This window comes from Xenopus laevis, chromosome 6L, assembly GCF_017654675.1.
Source record: "Xenopus laevis strain J_2021 chromosome 6L, Xenopus_laevis_v10.1, whole genome shotgun sequence".
NCBI classification, from domain to species: domain Eukaryota; kingdom Metazoa; phylum Chordata; class Amphibia; order Anura; family Pipidae; genus Xenopus; species Xenopus laevis.
In genome coordinates, this window is record NC_054381.1 from 149262430 (window position 1) to 149286866 (window position 24437).

At 40.5% G+C, this 24437-nt stretch overlaps 1 protein-coding gene across 2 annotated transcripts in view; it reads left to right on the forward strand.

Annotated features, from left to right (window-relative positions):
* deptor.L (DEP domain containing MTOR interacting protein L homeolog) overlaps window positions 1–23789 on the forward strand; it is an 87723-nt gene extending 63934 nt beyond the window's left edge. The window contains exons 7-11 of one of the 2 annotated variants that reach the window (XM_018268232.2): window positions 8326–8505; window positions 10551–10688; window positions 14986–15056; window positions 18083–18187; window positions 22940–23789. In XM_018268232.2, coding sequence (XP_018123721.1) covers window positions 8326–8505; window positions 10551–10688; window positions 14986–15056; window positions 18083–18187; window positions 22940–23068 — 623 coding nt within the window. In that variant the 3' untranslated portion in view covers window positions 23069–23789. The remainder of the gene's footprint in view (window positions 1–8325; window positions 8506–10550; window positions 10689–14985; window positions 15057–18082; window positions 18188–22939) is intronic. The other variant, XM_018268233.2, reaches the window with a different exon arrangement.
* Window positions 23790–24437: the final 648 nt, after the last annotated feature.

Below are 24437 nucleotides of genomic sequence, written 5' to 3' on the forward strand. Positions count from 1 at the left end.
TTGTTTAGGATAGCAGCTGCAGTATTAGCTTGGTGTGACATCACTTCCTGTCTCTCCCTGCTCACTTATAGCTCTGGGGTCAGATTACAGCAGAGAAGGGAGGGGAGGGGGAGAGGAGCAAACTGAGCATGCTCAAGCCTGGGGCAAGGAGGTTTAAGCTGAAGGCAGGAAGTCTGATAAAGAAGCCCATGAGTACACAATAGAAGGAAAGAAACGCTGTGTTTCTTTTGACAGCGGACTCAGAGAAGGAAAGAAATTTGGTGCTTATTTTGACAGAGGACTCAGAGCAACATTACTTTGAGGGTTTAATGGTATATTTAGGTGGACCTTTCTGATAAGGTTTACTTAGTTTTAACCTTTCCTTTGCCTTTAAAAAAAAAAATTGAAACTCCAAATTTTCTGTCTACCACATAGACCTATGAGCAAGTGTTATTCAGACCCCAGAAAGAAAAATACCCACTTTGTGTACAGTTATGAGACCCAGTATCCAGAAAGCTCCAAATCAGGGCTGGGCCAGGTGCCCTAGGCATCATGGCCAGTCATGGCACTGGCTGAGCACGCGCATGTATGAGTTGGCGCTTTCTCATAGGCAGAAGCGCAAGAAGACAGGGAAATGGCAACCACAGTAGGGTAGAGAGAGGGACCAGACATGGGGTAGAGCAGGTATGTGCCTGGCGCCCCCCCAGCTTTGCACCCTAGGCACGTGCCTACTCTGCCTACCCCTAGTTCTGGCCCTGCTCCAAATTACAGAAAGGCCGTCAAATAATCCAATTTTTTTAAAATGATCCCCTTTGTCTCTGGGATATTAAAACAGTAGCTTGTACTTGATCCCAACTAAGATATAATTAATCCTTATTGGAAGCAAAACCAGCCTATTGGGTTTATTTAATGTTTACATGATTTTCTAGTAGAGACACACGCTGCTAATTTAACCCAGCGACAACTCGCATATTCTTTGGGCGACTAATCTCCCCGAACTGGCACTCGGAACGATTCATTTTTGGAAGTCGCCCGAAGTTCACGAGGAAACTTCGGGCAACTTTGGAAAGCCGAAGGTATCCGAGTGCCATCCTGCCGGTGATTTACAAAATAGCCGGCCAGAAGGCAGTTCTGGAGATTAGTCTCCGCAAAGAAGAAGTGATTTGTCGCTGGGCGACTAATCTCCCAAAGTAGCATTGTGTGTCTCTGCCCTAAAGATATGAAGATGCAAATTACGGAAAGATCCTTTATCCAGAAAACCCCAGGTCCTGATCATTTTAGATAACATGTTCTTCATGCAATGACTTCATGCAATTTAGATATTTCAGATCACATCCCAGTATTGGGGCAGTTGGGAGGTACGTTTCATTCTAGCAGTTAGGCATTTTACTGCACTGTAGTTTTGCAATCAGCATAAAATACCCTGGGAAAGTGCATTTTTGGAAAAGAAGTGTGGAACTAGAAGGTGATCTGCTAGAATCACTGGGGGGTCCCTAATAACGTAACACTTCCCAGAGATTTCAGGTTTAAGCATTGGTATGAGGCCATCGGTATGAGGTTAGTAATTGGAGTAACAAATTGGCACCCTCTCCAGTGATATTACGTATCCTTGTCATTTTATTTTTGCCTGATTAGATGTTAGAACACAAAAGTGCACCCATTTAGCACCCTCCTCCGGGGCCATCAATGCAGAGATTGTAAATATGAAACAAAGTCAGGCATTCAGCATCCAACGTGAATAAACAAGCGCATCTTTGTGGGGAGAAGTCACGCCGCTGTGGCTGAGACAAATTCTGCGGCTGTCTTGTTTTTTTTATAGCCCATCTTTTAATTATTTCTCTGAGGGGAGAGGGAAAGGGGCAGAACAAAGGTTTCCTAGAAATCTGGAAACAAAAAGGGCCCTAATAATGTGCTCCGATGCTCTAAAGCTTAATTACTGGAGCTGTTGGAATGAATGAAGCTATTTAGCTCCCCAATACAAGTATAGTATCAACTAGTTAACTATAGCCACTAAAGGCACTTGGGTCAAAAACAAGGTTGATAACATGTTGTTAAAGGGGAAGTAAACCTTGAAATTAGCTTTCAGTATGGTGCAGACCGGCAATTTGAAAGTGTTTATTTTATTAATTTTTTTTACTTCCGAGGCTAGATTTATTGTGTATCTTTCGATGATTGTCTTCTACTGATCAAACCTCTGCCTAGTTGCTAGGGTAAACAGCAGATTAATAATCCGTTGCAAGGTGCAGAGCAGAGCACTGGCGGTCGCATGGCTTTTCTGTCTGTACCGCCTGCCATATTGGCCTGTACCCGAAAGAGCTCCCCAACTTGCACATTTCGTTGATGCTCAAGTTAGGGGGCAGGAATGGACACCTATATGCCTCCCCTCCACTGAATCCAAGTGTCTGGCCGAGCTGAATCCGAATCCAAAAAATCGCGTGACTTTTCATCATACAAACAAGGAAGTCAATGTACCTGACTAAGGCTATTAGACCAAAACATGTAGTGCATGACATTGTGAAACGTCATACCACCCAACTGTCCCTCTTTTGACAGCTCAACCCGCAGTCATGCATTTGTACTGGAAAGTCCCGATTTCTCTGCACTGAACATCCAAAAAAGGTACAATGTTTCTAACTTAATTGGCTCTTGGCAGAGAGTCCAGAATAGATACTTAAGATACATTTGTAACAGCTTTGTCCCTTGGGAGAAGTTAGACTGACAGCTTAAAGGGCAATTCACCTTCATTAGTAAAACTGTAACAAAACATAAAAACTGCAGAAATGTGTTCAAACTTTCATAACCTGGCAAATTTTGTAAAATGGACATGGTAATTACGGGTGTGGCCTCAAAAAGGGACGTGGTCAAAAAATTTTCGATGCACTACGCACAGCGAATTTTTTCGTCCCTCTTTCCGTTTCCAGAATGTTGGGAGGCACATGGGAATTGCAGCCTGTTGGAAAGCACACCATAATACACTGAATTGAAAAGACTATTCCTATTGATTTACTCTTTTTTTACTCTCTTTCACCCACTCATTTCTCTAATTGCATATGCAAATTAGGGTTTGGATTCGATTCGGGATGCAGCCGAATCTTTTGTAAAGGTTTCGGATTTGGCCGATTCCTAAAATAGTGAATTCTGTCCATCCCTACTTTTTGGTGCAGAGAACAGTAGAAATTTAGAGAATAGAAAGATGAGTTATAAAAAGTATCAATAACAATAAATTTGTAGCCATACAGAGCGTTTACTTTTAGATGGGGTCAGTGACAAAATATTCAAAAACTATAAAAAAATAAATAGTGAAGACCAGTTAAAAAGTTGCACAGAATTGGGCATTCTATAACATTTAGGGATGCACTGAATCGGATTAGGCCTAATCCTTCTCCCCGACCAAACCGAATCCTAATTTGCATATGCAAATTAGGGTTGGGGAGGAAAATCACGTGCCTTTTGTCAAAACAAGGACGTTAAAAATTTTCCCCTTTCCATCCCTAATTTGCGTATGCAAATTCGGATTTGTTTCGATATTCAGCCGAATCTTTAGCGAAGGATTCGGTGGTTTGGCCAAATCCAAAGTAGTAGATTCGGTGCATCCCTAATAACATTACAAATGTTAACTTGAAGGTGAACCACCCCTTTAAATAAACCCAATTGGATTGTTTTTCCTCTGATAAGGATTAATTATATCTTAGTTGGGATCAAGTACAAGGTTCTTTTTTATTATTAAAGACAAAAAGGTAATTGTTTTAAATTTTTTTAATGATTTGATTAAAATGGAGTCTATGGGATATGGCTTTCTGCATAATGGGTTTCCAGATAATGGATCCCATACCGGTATCTATATGTATCCACAGCATCCCAGTGCTTCCATGATTGCCTTCTGCCTATAACAGTTATAAACTATCTTATGGATAGTTGCTGAATTATTTTTATTCTATACTCTTGCCCTATGCAGCCCTAGCAACCCAGAATGAAGTCTAAATGCCAGATTGTTTCACCTGTAATCTTGCATGCCCTCTACTACTAATCTCCTGTTCAGACTACCAAACTGCCACTTTATTTAAACCTGGGCAATCAAATAGTAAGTTAAATTTAAAGCCTGAGAAGTGCACAACCAGCACATTAAAATTTTTCAAAAATGACAACAAAAAAAAAATAACGTTGAAATTCGAATAAAATAAAACCAACCGAAATGTATTAAAGAAATGGGTTTTTTTGGACGAATAGTCTGTTTTCGTTCTAATCATGCGAATCGAAGTAGCATCTTATTCGATCGAATTTGATTCAGTTTTTTTCTAAAAAAAAATATGATTTTTCAAAGTCCACCAATTGGTTCTAGGAGGTCCCCCATAGGTTGAAACAGCAATTCCGCAGGTTTTAGATGGCGAATGGTCGGTCGAATTTTTAAAGAGACAGTACAGAATAAATTTTGATATTCGCATTTTTTCAAATTCAAATCAAATTTGGACTATTCCCTAGTCGAAGTACACAAAAAATAGCTTGAAATTTGAATTTTCACTTCGACCCTTGATAAATCTGCCCCTAAATGTCAACGTGATGGTCAGCTACCTAAATGAAGGGTAGGGTGATAATGCTGGACTCAATAATTGCCTGCTGCTGGGTGCAGAAGTATAATTTGGAATTTTGCCAGTTTAGGAGGAGATGGGGGGATGGAACTTGCATGAATATGAGTATATTAGAATTACTTCTCCTTAGAGGGGAGCTAAACCCAAAACTGTTTTGTCATATATTGCAGAACTCGGTTCTGTTAAATTCTTCTACATAGTTTCAGGCGTTACAGCCAGGATGAATAAAGAGAAGCCAGACAGGACAGACAGATGCTGTTTCAACAAGAATTAAATTTACAAATAACTTTAAAACCCCTTTTTTTTTTACAACTATTTATTTTGTAAAGTTGCTTCGAACTATGCAAAAAACTGTTTTCATTGGCGATCCCCTTTGAAAGTACTTCCCCTTTCATTTTTTTTCCTCTAGATTTTAGCTCCAAATTGAAGCCTCCCTGGAGAGCTGTTTAGCTGAGATTCCTGGGAAATGTGGCTAACAGCTGGAGCTATATTTACTGCAGTGGCTGCTCCCACATGTTTAACGCAACAGGCCCCTAGAGAGAATAATCACTTTCCCATAACAGAATGCATAAGGATCGGAGTGCACATGAATCTCCAACTCTCAGAAACAAACCGTAATGACGTAATGGTTTTTAGGTCAGCCGCCCCCCAACAGGAAAGACTTCTCATCGGTGTTCCTGTTTCCCCCACCTGTAGATCTAGAGTGTCACATATTTCAGTTCACTGCACTTGTCCTTTATTTTATTTTGCTTTTTCAGGGGCACATCTGGGTCTGCTGTTCTGTGGCCCCGCTCCTGCCCAACTGGGTGTCCCTGCTTTACTTATCCCCATATCTAATAAAAAAAAAGTTTGCTCCTTCATACTTCATCCTTGCTTTTAAACATTTGATCAAGAAATGCTACCCATTGATTGGTTGCTATAGTATAGATAATACTATTATTACTCCTACTGCATAACTTAAGCACTGTTTGTTGCTTCCCTGCCCAATTGTAAACCTGTAAACCTTGTATGACCATGTCTGGCTCTGCTGGTTGGGCAAAGTTCGTTGTTTAGTGTAAAGTGTTTGTAAATAAAATGTAAGTAAAAAATTAAATAACCAGTTACATAAAAGAGTGAAATTTTATCTATCTACCTATCTATAATCTATCAATCAACTACCTATCTATCTAGATTAGTGATGGGCGAATAAATTCAGCAGGCGCGAACTTGCAGCGAATTTATAAGTTTCGCTGCCGGCCAATGAATTTGCGAAACTGTGGAGAAAATTCGTCTTAGTCTCACACATAAAAATTGTGGCACGTCAAAATTATTCGGGCGCCCGTTGACTTTAATGCATTTGGACAAAATAGGCGCGCGTATAAAAATTGTCGTCAGCATAGAAATGAACGTGTGTCAAAATAAATTTGACGCCCATTGACTTCATTGTGTTTTGCAAATTTTTTGCCGTTTCCCGAATTTCGCGGAATATCTATATTATCTATTATCTGTCTATCTATCAATCTATCTACCTATCCATCTATCTATCTATGTGTTTCTATCTATCATCTATCTATCTATCATCTATCTATCTATCTATCTATTTATCTATCTATCTATCATCTATCTATCTATCTATCTATCTATCTATCATCATCTATCTATTATCTATCTATCATCTGTCTATCTATCTATCTAATCTATCTATCTAATCTATCTATTGTCTATCTATCATCTGTCTATCTATCTATCTATCTATCATCTATCTATCTATCATCTATCTATCTATCTATCTATCTATCTATCATCTATCTATCTATCATCTATCTATCTATCATCTATCTATCTATCATCTATCTATCTATCTATCATCATCTATCTATTATCTATCTATCATCTGTCTATCTATCTATCTATCTATCATCTATCTATCTATCATCTATCTATCTATCTATCTATCTATCTATCTATCTATCTATCTATCTATCATCTATCTATCTATCATCTATCTATCTATCATCTATCTATCTATCATCTATCTATCTATCTATCATCTATCTATCTATCTATCTATCTATCTATCTATCTATCTATCTATCTATCTATCTATCATCATCTATCTATTATCTATCTATCATCTGTCTATCTATCTATCTAATCTATCTATCTAATCTATCTATTGTCTATCTATCATCTGTCTATCTATCTATCTATCTATCATCTATCTATCATCTATCTATCTATCTATCTATCATCTATCTATCTATCATCTATCTATCTATCATCTATCTATCTATCTATCTATCATTTATCTATCTATCATCTATCTATCTATCTATCTATCTATCTATCTATCTATCTATCTATCTATCTATCTATCTATCTATCTATCTATAATCTATCTACCTATTATCTATCATCTTTCTATCTATCAATCATCTATCTATCAATCTATCTATTTTCGTGACGTAACCATTGTGGCGCTAATGGCACCCAAGGCATGTGCCTACTCTGCCTACCCCTAGTTCCGGCCCTGGCCCACTCATTCGCCTAATTTATGCCCACTGCCTAATTTCCACTCCTTCCCCCATAGCAATAAAGTCTGGCACATATATGGTTAATTGTGTGACAGTTACAGATATAGTTATAGTTATATTGGAAGGGGCGCACAGAAGGAGAGTAAAAAAAGCGAGATGTTGCCGGTACAGACTGGGTTTAGGTCCTACAATGGCAACATTTTGCCAGGTTAGGGTTGAATGTGGCTTAAGGTTTTGCAGGTTAGTGTCGGGTGCTGGTTTAGCTTTTGTGGGTTAGTGTTGGGTGTGGGTTAAGGTCCTGCAGGTTCGGGTTTAGTGCAGGTTGAATTTTCCTGACCCGCACATCACTAATAGTCATACATACATAGGACTGCCACAGAAGTGGTGGGACTCTACACTAAAGTGGATTAGTTGAGTTTGGGCAAATCAGGGGGGTGGCCTGGTGGTCATATGGGGCACCATGATCCCTGATAACAACCTGTATTGACCATACATCACATGGTTTACCGTCACCTGCCAAAGAGAATGTTGGTTGTTGCCTCACTACAGATAGACTAGTCTGGATTAATAATATGACTGGCTGACAAAGCATAAAGAAACAAGAAATGGGTGGAGGGCACTCAAATTATATAAGAGCAAAAATAGAAAAAGGTGCAAAAAAAGCCCCAAACCACCCCCATGCGGTAGTTACATATACATTATTGTAGATATTATGGGCTTGCACACTCAAAATAATGTATATATTCACACAGGTGGTATTGTAAAAAGATTCTTTATATGTAATATATTTAGCAAAACACACAGAGTACTATATACAACCAGTATAAATTAAGCATATAACACATTATTTATTATTTTTAGAATACATACCACCAAAATTATAACTCGAATGCCAAGCTGTACTAGTGAGCAGAGACCCTTGCCAAAGAATGAGAATTACCTCGATGTTTTGGCCTTTATCAAGGCAAATTCTTCTGGCTGACAAAGCAACTAGATCTGTCCTATTTGGCTTACAAAACGAATAGAGAAAATGGCCACTGATCTGGTCAGCTCTTGTATAATCAAATTCCTTTATAGTCCTTCCCCTTTCATATTGATATCAATACCTGATCATGAGTATGGGTAAGAGAGCAGCCCAGGAACCTAACATAAATTCAGCCAGACCTCTGTAGGTCAGATTATTTACCTTGGGCACAGTTATCTTTATTAGCATTCACTCTCAACTGCTTGTTCTCTCTTTCCTGCAGTGGCAAACAAGCGCCATTTTGTGGACAGTGAACTGCTCTATCAGTTCAGGTTAAACTTCAGGAGAAGACGGAGAGTCATGGAGCTTCTGAATGAGAGATCCCAGCGTATGGTGGAAAGTCACGACAGCCCTTTCTGTCTGCGCAAACAAAGTCACGACAAATCGACAAGCTTTCTCTCTGGTAGATATGTCTGGATTTTAAAGCAGTGATGATTTTAGGAGGATTAGTTGAAGGAAGGAAAGCTCAATAACGAACCACAACTATTACAGCAGTGGGGATAAAAGGGAGTGTTGCTGTGGGATAGTAGGTATAGTAGGGAGAGATGGTGTCTATAGTAACAGTGGGATAATAGTCTCTGGGAAGGGAGTGTGACTGTGGGATAGCAGGTATAGTAGGGAGAGATGGTGCCTATAGTAACAGTGGATAATAGTCTCTGGGAAGGGAGTGTGACTGTGGGGTAGCAGGTATAGTAGGGAGAGATGGTGTCTATAGTAACAGTGGATAATAGTCTCTGGGAAGTGAGTGTGACTGTAGGATAGCAGGTATAGTAGGGAGAGATGGTGTCTATAGTAACAGTGGATAATAGTCTCTGGGAAGGGAGTGTGGCTGTGGGATAGCAGGTATAGTAGGGAGAGATGGTGCCTATAGTAACAGTGGGATAATAGTCTCTGAGAAGGGAGTGTGACTGTGGGATAGCAGGTATAGTAGGGAGAGATGGTGTCTATAGTAACAGTGGGATAATAGTCTCTGGGAAGGGAGTGTGACTGTGGGATAGCAGGTATAGTAGGGAGAGATGGTGCCTATAGTAACAGTGGATAATAGTCTCTGGGAAGGGAGTGTGACTGTGGGATAGCAGGTATAGTAGGGAGAGATGGTGTCTATAGTAACAGTGGATAATAGTCTCTGGGAAGGGAGTGTGACTGTGGGATAGCAGGTATAGTAGGGAGAGATGGTACCTATAGTAACAGTGGATAATAGTCTCTGGGAAGGGAGTGTGACTGTGGGATAGCAGGTATAGTAGGGAGAGATGGTACCTATAGTAACAGTGGATAATAGTCTCTGGGAAGGGAGTGTGACTGTGGGATAGCAGATATAGTAGGGAGAGATGGTGTCTATAGTAACAGTGGATAATAGTCTCTGGGAAGGGAGTGTGACTGTGGGATAGCAGGTATAGTAGGGAGAAATGGTGTCTATAGTAACAGTGGATAATAGTCTCTGGGAAGGGAGTGTGACTGTGGGATAGCAGGTATAGTAGGGAGAGATGGTGCCTATAGTAACAGTGGATAATAGTCTCTGGGAAGGGAGTGTGACTGTGGGATAGCAGGTATAGTAGGGAGAGATGGTGCCTATAGTAACAGTGGGATAATAGTCTCTGGGAAGGGAGTGTGACTGTGGGATAGCAGGTATAGTAGGGAGAGATGGTGTCTATAGTAACAGTGGGATAATAGTCTCTGGGAAGGGAGTGTGACTGTGGGATAGCAGGTATAGTAGGGAGAGATGGTGTCTATAGTAACAGTGGATAATAATCTCTGGGAAGGGAGTGTGACTGTGGGATAGCAGGTATAGTAGGGAGAGATGGTGCCTATAGTAACAGTGGATAATAGTCTCTGGGAAGGGAGTGTGGCTGTGGGATAGCAGGTATAGTAGGGAGAGATGGTGTCTATAGTAACAGTGGATAATATTCTCTGGGAAGGGAGTGTGACTGTGGGATAGCAGGTATAGTAGGGAGAGATGGTGTCTATAGTAACAGTGGATAATAATCTCTGGGAAGGGAGTGTGACTGTGGGATAGCAGGTATAGTAGGGAGAGATGGTGCCTATAGTAACAGTGGATAATAGTCTCTGGGAAGGGAGTGTGGCTGTGGGATAGCAGGTATAGTAGGGAGAGATGGTGCCTATAGTAACAGTGGGATAATAGTCTCTGGGAAGGGAGTGTGACTGTGGGATAGCAGGTATAGTAGGGAGAGATGGTGCCTATAGTAACAGTGGATAATAATCTCTGGGAAGGGAGTGTGACTGTGGGATAGCAGGTATAGTAGGGAGAGATGGTGCCTATAGTAACAGTGGATAATAATCTCTGGGAAGGGAGTGTGACTGTGGGATAGCAGGTATAGTAGGGAGAGTAAATAAATCTGGAATATAAATTGGTTATGCTTGGTGCCATTTAACATATGAACATAATGAAGATTTTGTGTAATTTCATGTCATTTGTTTGGTTGCATACAGTGAGCCCCACAAAAGAGATAAAGATTGTGTCAGCAGTGAGACGGAGCAGTATGAGTAACAGCAACAGTGGAAGTTATTTTGCTAACAGCTCCACACTGAGCAGCAGCCCTCCTGTGGTTATGTGCAACCCAAAGTCAGGTAAGGGAATCTATCCAAATAATTAACAGGCGAGTAATCACATTGCATGCACAGTGTATTCCCAAAGAATGACACTTATAGGATACACACAGTCTGTGTTTCAGTTAGTAATAATATGGCGATATAAATACCCAATGATGATAGCGAGCTCATGATTTTTTTTCTGGCTTTGGTATATTGTCGCATAGTGTAAATCCCCTATAAGGGAATGTTTTTACCCCAATCAAATTGGGCAGCAGTGAGGGAGAGCACTAGTTCAGTGTTGTATTACCAACCAAGCAGGGGAACTTTGTAAAGGGAAAGTGCACTATGAGAGGGACCTGGGAAGGGTCCTGCCTTCTGCTACCAGAACTGTACAGCTTGATGCTCAATGCTGAACCAAGCAACAGTACCGAAATACCTAATTGTTCATTAAACCATTAGACAAAAGCGAGGATTCAAATCAAACTGACTTTATCTTAATGCAAAGGTTAAACAAGTAAACAAACCTCTATGACCTGTTTTTAAAGTAAAAAGTCTGTGCCATTAGAACCTAAATGGGTTGTTCAGTTTTGAGTTAAATTGTAGTATGATGTAAGGAGTAATATTGGTTTTCATTTTTTATTATTTGTGGTTTTGTGATAAATGTATAATGTTACTGCTGGGGCAGAGCTGTAGTAAGCTTGCTATCAGGTGCTGACAGTTTGTACACAGCTTGGAGTCCGGACCAACCCATGTGTTACCCAGTGATTAAAAGAGAGCTCATTAGTGGAGAGCTCATTAGTACAGTACATGCTTGCTGGTCACACATATATAAGTACAGGAAGTTGGATTCATTTCCCCCAACATTCCTCATATTTACTGATCTTATAGCAGCTCTCTCTCTCCCTTTACATTGTAAAATATAAGGATATTACCGAGGAGTAGGGATGCAACGAATCCAGGATTCAGTTCGGGATTCGGGCCTTTTTCAACAGGATTCGGATTTGGCCGAATCCTCCTGCCTGGCCGAACCGAATCAGAATCCTAATTTGCATAACGGTGATGGAAATCGCGTGTCACAAAACAAGGAAGTGAAAATGTTTTTCCCTTCCCACCCCTAATTTGCATATCTAATTTGCATATGCAAATTAGGATTTGGTGTAGTATTCGGACGAATTATTTGCGACTGATTGGGCAGTTCGGGCAAATCCAAAACAGTGGATTCGGTGCATGCCTACCAAGGAGTTCCATGAATCAGCCTCGTGTTTTTGTACAGGTCATGGAACTCCGAGGTGACTTCTAATATCCTCATATTGTGCAACAGGGGATACTTTATTTATTATAATACACAAGTCTCAGTGAGTCATGTGACAGAAATGACATCACTAAGCTCCATTTATAAGGATATAATTTACAGAATATTAATGGCTCTTGTGTATTATATATATATATATATAATACACAAAAGCCATGAATATCCTGTAAATTATAGCCTTATAAACGGTGAGTTCTGATGTCATCAGTTATAAACGGTGAGTTCTGATGTAATTTCTGTCACATGACTCACTGAAACTTGTGTATTATATATATATAATACACAAAAGCCATGAATATCCTGTAAATTATATCCTTATAAACGGTGAGTTCTGATGTCATCAGTTATAAACGGTGAGTTCTGATGTCATTTCTGTCACATGACTCATTGAAATTTGTGTATTATAATAAATAAAGTACCCCCAGTTGCAAAATATGAGGATATTAGAAGTTACCGAGGAGTTCCATGACCCGTATAAAAACACGAGGCCTTCGGCCTCGTGTTTTTATATGGTCATGAAACTCCTCGGTAACTTATAATATCCCTATATTTTACAAAAGGGGGTACTTTATTCAGTATATAATACACAAAAGCCATGAATATCTTGTAAATTATATACTTATAAACGGTGAGTTCTGATGTCATCAGTTATAAACGGTGAGTTCTGATGTCATTTCTGTCATATGACTCCGAAAATGACAGACTATTAGAAGTTACCTCGGAGTTCCTTTGGCCTCGTGTTTTTATATGTTCATGAAACACCTAAGGTAATCCTTATATTTTACAAGAGGGGGTACTTTATTCATTATATACATATTATATTTTCAGTTGTTGCTATTTTTGACGTAGTACTAGGGATGGGTGAATTTTTTCGCCATGTTTCGCCACGGAAATGACGGCCATAGACCTTTATGGCGTTGTGCATCAAAAAAAAAAAAAAGACGAGCGTCAAAAACATTTTGCCGCCTATATACTTTAATGGGCGTCGGCGACATTTCACCCACGGCGAATTCTTGGCGAAACTAAACAGGTCAAATTCGCCCATCCATACGTACAACTCTTACCGCCCAACACAGCCACAAATTTAATATTTGAAAAACCATACATTGGGCATTTCAACTTTATTGAATAATGAGGCCCTCTAGTCTTGCTTTGCCTCAACCAGGGGCGATCCTGGTAATTTTGCTGCCTGAGGCGACCTTCCTTTTGCTGCCCCCACCCCTCTCCACGGCACTCACCTCTTCAGTGCCCGAGGGGGTCGGCGTAGTCCACATTGCACCGGAGGGGTCGTGGTGGTCCACGTCGCTAGTGCAGAGAACGTGATTGCGCTCTCTGCACTAGAAGAGCTAAATTTCCGGGTTGAAAAGCGAAAATTTGGCTCTTAATTACCAGGAGAGACATTTTTGCTGCCCCTGGCAAACAGGAGGTGCTGCCGCCTGAGGCGAGTGCCTCAACCCGCCTCATTGGTTTAGCGACCCTGGCCTCAACCCCACCATAACTAAAGACAGCCCTGTATGAACTCTAACTCCATCTGAAATTCGTAAAATAAATCAACACTTCCTGATGCAGAACTTCCTTTAAAGGGGAACTAAAGTGAAACTAAAGAAGTAGTTAGAAATGTTGTACATTATGTTTTGGGCTTCTTTACCAGCCCAAGGCAACCACAGCCTTTTAGCAGTAAAGATCTGTGTCTCCAAAGATGCCCCAGTAGCTCCCCATCTTTTCTGCTGATTCACTGCACATGCTCTGTGCTGCTGTCACTTACTGAGCTTAGGGACCCACTCACAATATACAGTACACATAGAATAGAAATGTCACAATATAAGGCTGATTAGTAATTAATACAGATAATTACTACATGGCAGCACAGAAACCAGTGCAATTAGCATCAGAATTCAATAATCAGCAAACCTGTAGCATCAGCTTATATTACAGCCAGGGAAGCTCATTTTCTGCTGGATAATTAGTGACGAGCCCTAAGCTTAGCTTCTCAACAGCCAATCAGAGCCCACTGAGCATGTCATTGTCACAGACACTTTCCAAGATGGTGACCCCCTGTGACAAGTTTGAAGTCCTGGATCATTGCTGCTATTGCTATTAAGCTGAAACTTTAGCCTCGTGCAATAAGTTCAATATAAAAATATGGAATTTTTAGCCATATTAATTTTTTAATATTACATTTTATGGTTTAGTTCTCCTTTAAAGAATTATAGTCATGACTGACCGGGCCCAGTTGCAATTGGGTAACAGGAATATCGGAGCCCTCAATTCTGCACCATCAGTTCAAGCTGTTGACTGAGAATTTAGTTCGACAGGTTCTGCAGGTCTTGGGATAATGATGAGAAAAACATTGGTTATATAAGAATGAGTATAATGTCCCTTTTAGATTTATCCCCTAACGAGGGGAGTTGAACTTGAAATTAACTTTTGTAGGAAGTGTTGTATTTGAATTATGTAAATTGACAGGTCTATAGTTTGAGATTTAAATTTCTGTCTGGTTGCTACGACCACTTACCCTGGCAACCATGTAGTGATTTGTATAGCAGGATAGGAAGATGAAGTGGAAAGGTAATAAAGGCACACTGTAATACCAATCATAATCTAGAATTTCTGTCCGTCTGCTTCATAAAGCAATTTAGTTTGGCAAGAGACATAATAGGACCCTTATAAAAATCAGTTCTCTTTCTAGTCAGACCCCTCCCCTCCTATTTGTGTTTCAGTCTGCCATTTACAACTGCATTGTTGCTAGGATATCCTAGCAACCAGATAACAGTTAAAGAGCAAACTGGAGAGCCGCAGAACAAAAAGAGGAATATTTCACAGTAATGTTTCCTTTGCAAAAGTTTCTGCATTTCCCCTGCTTTTCAGTACATTGTTGGCATTCCGGATGGCAACGAGAATAAAGGAAGTGAAATCGGCTCCCTGTAGGTTTCAGTAGGAAAAGTAACAATATCTGCTGATGAATGTTTCCTTTTTGAGTGTTTATATAGGGTTCTCATGCTATTGCTTTCGTCTTGCCAGTGCTCAAGAGGCCTGTGACTTTGGATGAACTTGTGTCTCCGGGGGCCCCGTACACGAGGAAGACTCTAACTGTAAGTGGTCTATGGTGCAGCCTCCTACCAACATTAGTCGTCTTCTCTCCCCTGTACAGCAGTGTCCACTACAGAATAAAATGCACCCTCTATAGTTATGCCATTGTCTTTTTACAGCCGATGAGCAATCTTAAGCTGGCCATAGACGTAAAGATCCGATCGTACAAATCCTCGTTTTGGACGATTTTCGGACCGTATGTGCAGTGCTCAGACATTTGTCGTGCCACGCCGTTTGGTCGATCGGACTGGTTAGAAAATTTCTGTCGGCTACTGATCATATCTCTGCATGTATTGCTGATCTGACGATATCTATGAACTCTGACAGAAGTAGCCAAAAACCTCAGAGTTGTAATTAGCCTTTGTTCTGGTGAGATTGATTTTCTCATTGCAGTATCTGGCTTCTGAATCAGTGGGCTGACCAGCTGAAGAATGTTTCAGACATCCTCAGATCATTTTTAAAATCGTCAGGGTTGTGAGCTTGCAACTCCCGCAGCTGTCCCATATGAGACAAAGGGGCAAATTCACTAAACAACGAAGCGCCTAACGCTAGCGTGAATGCGCCAGCGTATCGCATTTTCGTTAATTCACCGATTCACTAATGGACGCTGGCATAAATTCGCTAGTGTTACTTCGCACCATTACACCTGGCGAATTTGCGCAACGGACGTAACTACGCAAATTCACTGACGCGACCTCAGACCAGGCGAAGTGCAATAGAGTAGATAGGGATTACTTCAAAAAAAGTTAAAAAATTTCTAACTCATTTCCCCCTACATTTCCTGACTCATGGCACCTTAACTATACAGTGGACACATGTGTAGGGCAAAATAAAAATTTTATTTGCTCTTTTGAAGGTTTCCCAGGCATGTGTAGTGCTGCTACATATACCTCCATTGTAACTTGAATTTGGCGCCGTATGCAAATTAACCATCGCTAGCGTAACTTTGCTTTGCTTGGGGAATTAACGCTAGCGCAACTTCGCAACCTTAAGCTTTCATTGAGCGCAACTTCGGATTTTAGTGAATTTGCGTAGCGCTGGCGAAAATACGCCTGGCTGTTGCCAAAGCGATTGCCAGTGCTGCTCTGTATTTGGCATTCATAAATACCGAACTCATTTTAAAACTCAAAACAAAACTGTTTTGAAATATATAGGACAGCGAGGATTTGTGCACATGATCGCTCGGGGTACGTTCGTTTGAATACCTAGTTTCCACTTAAGAAAAGATGTAATTTCCATGAGCGTCAGTTAACATACGTCACTACAACGTCAATAATGACCAGAACATCGTCCGACTTGTCATTTCTCCGACTAAAATCCAACAATGTAAACCTTTATGTTAGTTCTAGGTCGGTGCTTTTGTCCTCGGAACGATTGATGGACTGTACACGAAACCTTTGCGTCTATGGCCAGCTTTAGACTGGTCTCTAAAGGGATTCTGTCATGATTTTTCTTAATTACACTGATTACACTACAAATAATTCACTCTACCATGTAAAATTTAATTTCTAATCCAAGTGTATTTTTTTTAGTTGTAATATTGGTTTGTAGTGCTGCACTATGGAACTGCTTTCTGCCAGGCTGTTGTTTCTCCTACTCAATGTAACTGAAGGAGTCGCAGTGGGACTTGGATTTTTACTATTGAGTGTTGTTCTTATATCTACCAGGGTGTTGTTTTCTGGTTACCTTTCCATTGTTCCGCTGATGGACTCCTGGGGGGAAGGGAGGGATAATAACACTTCATCATTCTGAAGTTTATCAGTCACATCACTGGGGGCTCCTCGGAAACTGACAACATAGTTACATAGTTAAATCAGGTTGAAAAAAGACAAAGTCCATCAAGTTCAACCCCTCCAAATGAAAACCCAGCATCCATACACACACCCCTCCCTACTTTCACATAAATTCTATATACCCATACCTATACTAACTATAGAGCTTAGTATCACAATAGCCTTTGATATTATGTCTGTCCAAAAAATCATCCAAGTCCCTCTTATAGTCATTAACTGAATCAGCATCACAACATCACCCGGCAGTGCATTCCACAACCTCACTGTCCTGACTCTGAAGAACCCCCTACGTTGCTTCAAATGAAAGTTCTTTTCTTCTAGTCTAAAGGGGAGGCCTCTGGTACAGTGATCCACTTTATGGGTAAAAAGGTCCCCTGCTATTTGTCTATAATGTCCTCTAATGTACTTGTAAAGTCTAATCATGTCCTCCCTTTTTTCCAGAGAAAACAACCCCAACCTTGACAGTCTTCCCTCCCTCTAACCAATTTAGTTGCACTTAGTCTCTGCACTCTCTCCAGCTCATTTATATTCCTCTTAAGGACTGGAGTCCAAAACTGCACTGCATACTCCAGATGAGGCCTCACCAGGGACCTATAAAGAGGCATGTCTCGCCCCATGTCAGATTTCAAAATGAAATATTAAAAAATCAGTTTGCTCTTTTGAAAAACGAGCATAATTAGTATCATTAGGGATACTTGTAGTGAAATCAACAACTGACCTTTACATCAGTCTAAAGCCCCTCCTGGATTATTAATGAACAAGAAGTTTCCTTCAGTAGCACCTGCCCAGTCCATCAGTCTAAAGACCTTCCTCCTTATGCCTCCCAGGCTTATTAATCAATCAGTATTTCCTCCCATATCTACTTCTCTGACTGGAACATCCCCTAAGCAATTTAAAGGCCTATCCATCAACTGGTACTGCAATTCCTGAACTGACCTGAGATTTTCATATACACAAATGTTGATCAGAGTCGTGTGTTAATTCTGCATTTTGGTTATGCTCTGATTTTGTCCTGTAGCCAGGGACACTGACCATAGCAACTGACATAGCAGTCTAAATGTCAGAAAAATGAGGCACAAAATAATTCATTTGCAACCTAAACCCATTTTACATCTCTTTACTAAAACTTAATTTTGAGAATAACTATGAACAGTATCTAATTATCTGAAAAATGAGGTGATCGGAGACGTCTAGACTTATGGAGCTACAAATAAATGTGCCATACTCGTTTCCAGATTGTCAGTGATGCAGTAGGATGGGGGTTTGTTGTCCGAGGGAATAAGCCGTGCCATATCCAAGCAGTCGATCCAAGTGGCCCAGCAGCTGCTGCAGGAATGAAGGTACAGTATCATGAAATCATAAAATATACTGTATTTAGTAGTAGCAGTAGTAGTAGCAGTAGTAGTAGAGGTATATTCTGTCTATTTTCCTTTTAAATGTCTCTTGACACCTGTGAACATTCAGTAGTACCAGGTAGTTCTTTCAAAGTTGTGTATGTGTTGGGCATTTGGTTTTCATTTGTGCTTTACATCAAGCAGGGGCTCACCTTAAACCTCAGGTTTGGAGACACTTTACTGTATGTGCTTCAGAAAATGAAGTATGCTCTTCATCTAGATCCCAACCTTTTTTACTCATTAGCCAAATGTGAATGTAAAGCACAAGCATGCAAAAAATTCCTGGCGGTGCCAAATATGGGCTGTGATTGGCTGTTGGTAGCCCCTTTGTGGACTGTCAGCCTACAAGAGGCTTGGTTTGGCAGTACACATTGTTTATTGCATTTGAAACTTGTCTCCAAACCAGTAATTCAAAAATAAGCACCTGCATTGAGTCTACTGGGAACAACATCCAATGGGTCGGTGAGCAACATGTTGGGGATGACTGATTTAGATGTTCCATGGTTTCAAGCATGGCTCTAACAAGGGTTGTCACCTTTTCTAATACTGTATATTGTATTGGTTGGTATGTAAAGACAGTGGGACTGTAACATCATTGGACAGGGACTGGGTGGATCGGGGCAGGTCCTAGCTGGTTGTACAGAGCTGGCCTGGCGGTTATAGTGACCCCCATTTGAAAGCTGAAAAGAGTCAGAAGGCAAATGATTTAAAAACGATAAAAACAAATAATGACAACCAGTTAATTAATTTGCTTAGAACTAGCCGTTCTATTACATAGTAAATGTTAACTTAAAGGTGAAACACCCCTTTAAAGGAGAAGGAAAGGCTTTGTGTACTTGGGGGTGCCAAATGTTAGGCACCCCCAAGTGATTGAATTGACTTACCTGAAACCCCAGGCCAGTGCTCCCATCAGCAGAAAACTGCACCAGCCCGGGGTTAATCCAGTGAGCACCACGGAGCAGTCCTCTTCCGGCTTCTTCTTACATCAAATTTAACTTTTTATTAAAGTTCAGCTTTTCGTTCTACTGCGCATTCACAGCCGTGCAAAGAAAGAGAAGGTGGAAGAGGATCGCTCCATGGTGCTCACTGGTATAACCCTTGGCCGGCGCAGTTTTCTGCTGATAGGAGCACCAGCCCAGGTTTCAGGTAAGTCAATACAATCACTTGGGGTGCCTAACATTTGGCACCCCCAAGTGCAAACAGACTTTCCTTCTCCTTTAAGATGTTTATCTGTTGGAGAGAGAGGCACTAACAGGAGACTTTATATCCATCTGTGTGGCCATATTGTAAAAGACACAGTTCAGTTTGCCGTTGCAGCCCACACATTACTATTTTTGCTGCTACCTCTAGTGATTAGCACAGAACCTTTGTAATTATGCTGCACATTATGATGGCTTATTAAAGGCAGTGCTGTCAGCAGTCTGTAATTACAGTTGTTATTCTGGGCAAACTGCTCGAGTACATTAATTTCCTGCTATTACTGACCAGATAAATGAGCCAGAAATGGTAGACTGGTCCTGACTTTGCATTTGCTAGCTACGTTCGGATTTTTCTATTTACGTGAATTCTGCCACGCATTTCTGCAATCTTCCTATCTAAGAGCAAAGAATTATCTCACTAACTAAAGGCAACTTCAATTTAATTCAATCTAAGAGCCAGTATGCGCCTCATTGCTACTTTAATTGCACTTGTGCTGTGTAAAAGCATGGAAGAATGAATCCCATTGCCACTTCAGCTCCACTCAGAGTAAGAGTAAGAGCAAGGAGGTTTCCCATTTCTAGTTCAACTTTCTACTAAGAGCATGGATTTACGTCATAACCACTTGAGCTGGAAACTCAATATCTAAATGCAAGGATTTACTTGATTACCACTTCAACTGCTTTCTACCAAGAGCAAGGATTTACTCCATATCTACTTCAACATCCTCTGAATACTTAAGCGCCAGTATGAACCCTGTTACCTCTTCATCATTTGTAAAGAATCACATTACCACTTCAACTTCACTCTATCTAAGAGCAAGGATTATTAACATGTATTTTGGGAGTGCCAACACATTGCGCAGCGCTGTATGCACTCTGCTATGCTGCACCAAAGACGAGATGAACCCATTCCTATGTAAGAGCAAGGGTTTTCCTCCATATCCACTTGAATTTCTATGTTAATATCTAAAGGCAAGTATGTACCTTGAGCTGCCGGCTATACAAATACCAATACAGGTATGGGACCAGTTATCCAGAAGGTTGGGACCTGGGGTTTTCTGGATAATGGTTCTTTCCGTAACTGGGATCTCCATACCTTAAAGGGCACCTGTTGTCAAAAAATATTATCCCCAACCAAAGGTGAGGGTTAATAGAGCCCTCAATCTAGTTGGGGGTAACAGCTCTCACTGTAACAAAACCCTTCTGAATATTTAGGTGGAACCTCTTTTCTTCTAATTGGAATGGGTGACCTTGTGTCAGCTGGAAAGACCTACTGGTAAATAAAGCATTAGGGAGATTATTATATGATCCCCTTATATATTTATACATAGTTATCATATCACCCCTTAAGCGCCTCTTCTCCAGCGGGAACATCCCCAATTTGGCCAGTCTTTCCTCATAGCTAAGATTTTCAATACCTTTTACCAGCTTAGTTGCCCTTCTCTGTACCCTCTCTAATACAATAATGTCCTGTTTGAGTGATGGAGACCAAAACTGTACGGCATATTCTAGATGGGGCCTTACAAGTGCTCTATACAGTGGAAGAATGGCCCCTTCCATTTTTTTAAAAAAAATTGTCCCCCGCCAGTGCTAGGCCACCCACACCAGAAGCTCCCAGCCTAACCTTACAGAGCAATTATCGGGGGTGTGAGGTAGAAGATAGATGAGCAGGAGGGGTCACTCCTGGGTAAAATAATAGGGTTTATTTGTGAAATAAATGTGTTTACATTAGTATGTTCAGCCCTTGTGGAACAAAACTTGGCATTGCAGATCTAGCGGAAAGGGGAAGAGTATCTGTAGCTTTTGCAATAAAAAGTTTTATTATTATGAATTATTATAAAGATATTCAGTTAATTGAATTGCTGCCACAAAACATATTCAATTTCCTTCACCTCTTCCTCCGTTATAAAGCCATTACATTGCTAATGATGAAAATGCCCTTTCCCTTTATATAAATAAATTACTAAAGAGTCCTCATTATTTATCTTATTTATCCTAATACACATGACAAGAGCTCTCATTCAAGCTGTAGAAATGCTCACATTTACATAAAAACAGCAAACATTAGAGCGGCTGATGGATTAGCTGTCCATACTATGGATGTTCGTTTCACCAAATCGATGAATATTTGCCAGATTTGGTTACCCAGGTATGATACATATACATTTATTATTAGAAAACATAGAAAACAATAAGAATGATAACAAAAGTAAAGTAATTGATACCAGATATGAATTGGCACATAATTTGATAATGCATTGATTCACTGGCAATAATACAAAAAAAAAAAATATTTATTAATTCATAAAAATATTTATAGGAGAATATGGATATGAATCAAATGGGTCCAACTTAGCTGATACCCATGCCCACTATTGAGACAAATTATGAGCATTGGACTTTAGTAAACACTGGATCTTTTGCAGCGTCAATGGATAAAGAGATCAGACAGGTTTAATCCATCATCATACTTGTATATATTGTGGGCAGACTTTATTTCATTCTGTAAAACGGTACAGGAAAGATGTTATTCTTTATATCTGGAGGCAATGCTCATATGGGCTGTCATTGGCCAACCACAGGTGGAAGGGCCACTGCTACAAGTTTCCAGGCCCCCATACAGCTTCATTGTTAATTGAGTTAATGCAATTTGGCCATGGGAAGTGGCTGAATGATCTGATCTAGCAGTAGTTTGGCTGTTCAGACAAACTAGGAGTATACATATGAGTGAGTGCATTTGGATAATACAACAGTTTCTTTACTTCACAGGAAGTGACTCTTGTTTAATCCAAGAGTCCAAACTCAGAACTCCAGCCAGTGGCTTTCACATGGAAAGTATGGCTCTTATTAAAAAATGGGTCTGTCATTCTTGGGAGTTGAATTGTTCAAAAATGACCAATGATCGTAATTTGCACTATGAAGTAGCATGAGGTATGAAGCACAGTAGGCCACTGGCACGCTGGCCTGATTCTCAGCCAAGCTTGAGCCCCTAAGCTTGAATCAGAACTCTTTTGTGTCTGCACCCAGAACCAGTATGTCGGGTCAGGTACAGGCATGTGTTGCAGATTTTAGCTCTAAAATGAACGAGTATGCATTTTATTGCCAAAATCTGCTCTGAGTGCCTTGGCCGATGCAGTTTGCGTTGCGTTTGGGTGTATCCTCAGGCTGAGAATTAGCCCAGTGTGCCCTTGGCCTATGTAGTAAAAATGTATAGCTTTTCTATGTTGATAGAAATAAACTGAATATTGTTTAAATTGAAGTATCAAGCCTGTTGGGTCTGAGGGTCTCATTGCACACTCGTGGTCTTTACAAGACTAAAGTATCCCTTTATCAAGCATTTCATTATTTGAAACAGTATCTCCTCTCACTTGGAAGTGCTCATCCCTTTAGCATAAACCTTTCAATCAATGACTCTTCATTCTGCAGACATTGACGGTTCTGGTCATTGATGAAAACAAAATGACTGCTTGTGTCTAACGGATATGTGTTTTGCATTTAGATCTGCCAGTTTGTCGTCTCGGTGAATGGTCTCAGCGTTCTGCATTGTGACTTCAGAACAGTCAGCAACCTCATCCTAACTGGGCCACGGACTATTGTCATGGAAGTGATGGAGGAGCTGAACTCATGAGTCAAAAGACGTCTGCAGAAGGATATGGTGGGGCTTGACTCCAAACATACCAAAGCTAAACACAAAACAACGAAATCAATGTGATTGTGTGTGTGGGCCCTAGTGCCGCCCCAGCTCACTCGTTTCACTTGCAGGCAACAGCATCAAACGATGAAAACTTGAAAACCCATTGCCATAGCCATCCCTCCAGTGAATAAGCTGTGCTCAGTCTTTTCTATGTACTGTAATCAAGTGTCTGTGTGTGTGGATAACATACATGGTTTACTTTATAATGAATGTCTAATATGTTTCAAAGTGCCATTACCGAATCACAGTGCTATAAGTGAATGTATATTGATATTTCATATAAATGATGTATAGGGATGAAATTCAGCATTGGGGGATGGATACATTTAATAGTATTTTATCTATGACTGCTGGACTCGTAAGGACAAGATTCTGATTGCATTGTCTGCTTGTATATACAGTAGAATGAGGAATGGGATTGCTCCTTTTGTTGACTTTTCAAGATGTTGAGAGGTCAAGGAATGGGGCTAGGGTGTCCAAAAGAGAAATAGTTAACATAAATACCACAATTGTTAAGGACTCAACGAGTATAGGGATGGCCCAGTTGCTCCTGCCTGGGTTCTCAGCTCAAAGGAACAAACACAAAACGTATAGCAACAAAATAAGGCGGGTGTAGGGCACACTGGAGGTCAAACCATATCAGACCAAAGTGTTAAAAAGGAGAATACTTTATTGAACAATCATCGCAAGCCTTACGCGTTTCGTGTCTAAGCGACACTTAATCATAGGCTCTATATCAGTCATCCCCAACCAGTGGCTCGTGAGCAACATGTTGCTCCCAGTGGTCTCAAACAGGTGATTATTTTTGAATTCCAGGCAAGTTTTTGTTGCATAAAAACCAGGTGTACTGCCAAACAGAGTCTCCTGTAGGCTGCCAGTCCACATAGGGGCTACTAAATAGGCAATCACAACCCTTATTTGACACCGCCAGTTAGCTTTTTCATGCTTGCAGTGCTCTCCAACTCTTTTATTATATATTCAGAACAAAAAGTTGGGGACCCCTGCTCTATATCATAGCCTATTATTAAGTGTCACCTAGACACAAAACGCGTAAGGCTTGAGATGATTGTTCAATAAAGTATTCTCCTTTTTAACACTTTGGTCTGACTTGGTTTTGCCCCCAGTTTGCCCTACACCCTCCTTCTTTTATTGCTATGGTGCTAGGGTGACCAAAAAGTCGTTGACAACAAAGAGGAAGAGTCACCAGTGGCCCCACCACTTGTGATTTGTCAGTTGGAAAGGTTTGCACATTTATGGCAACAATTACAGGCACTGGGTGTCTCATAGCATTATAGTCAGCAGG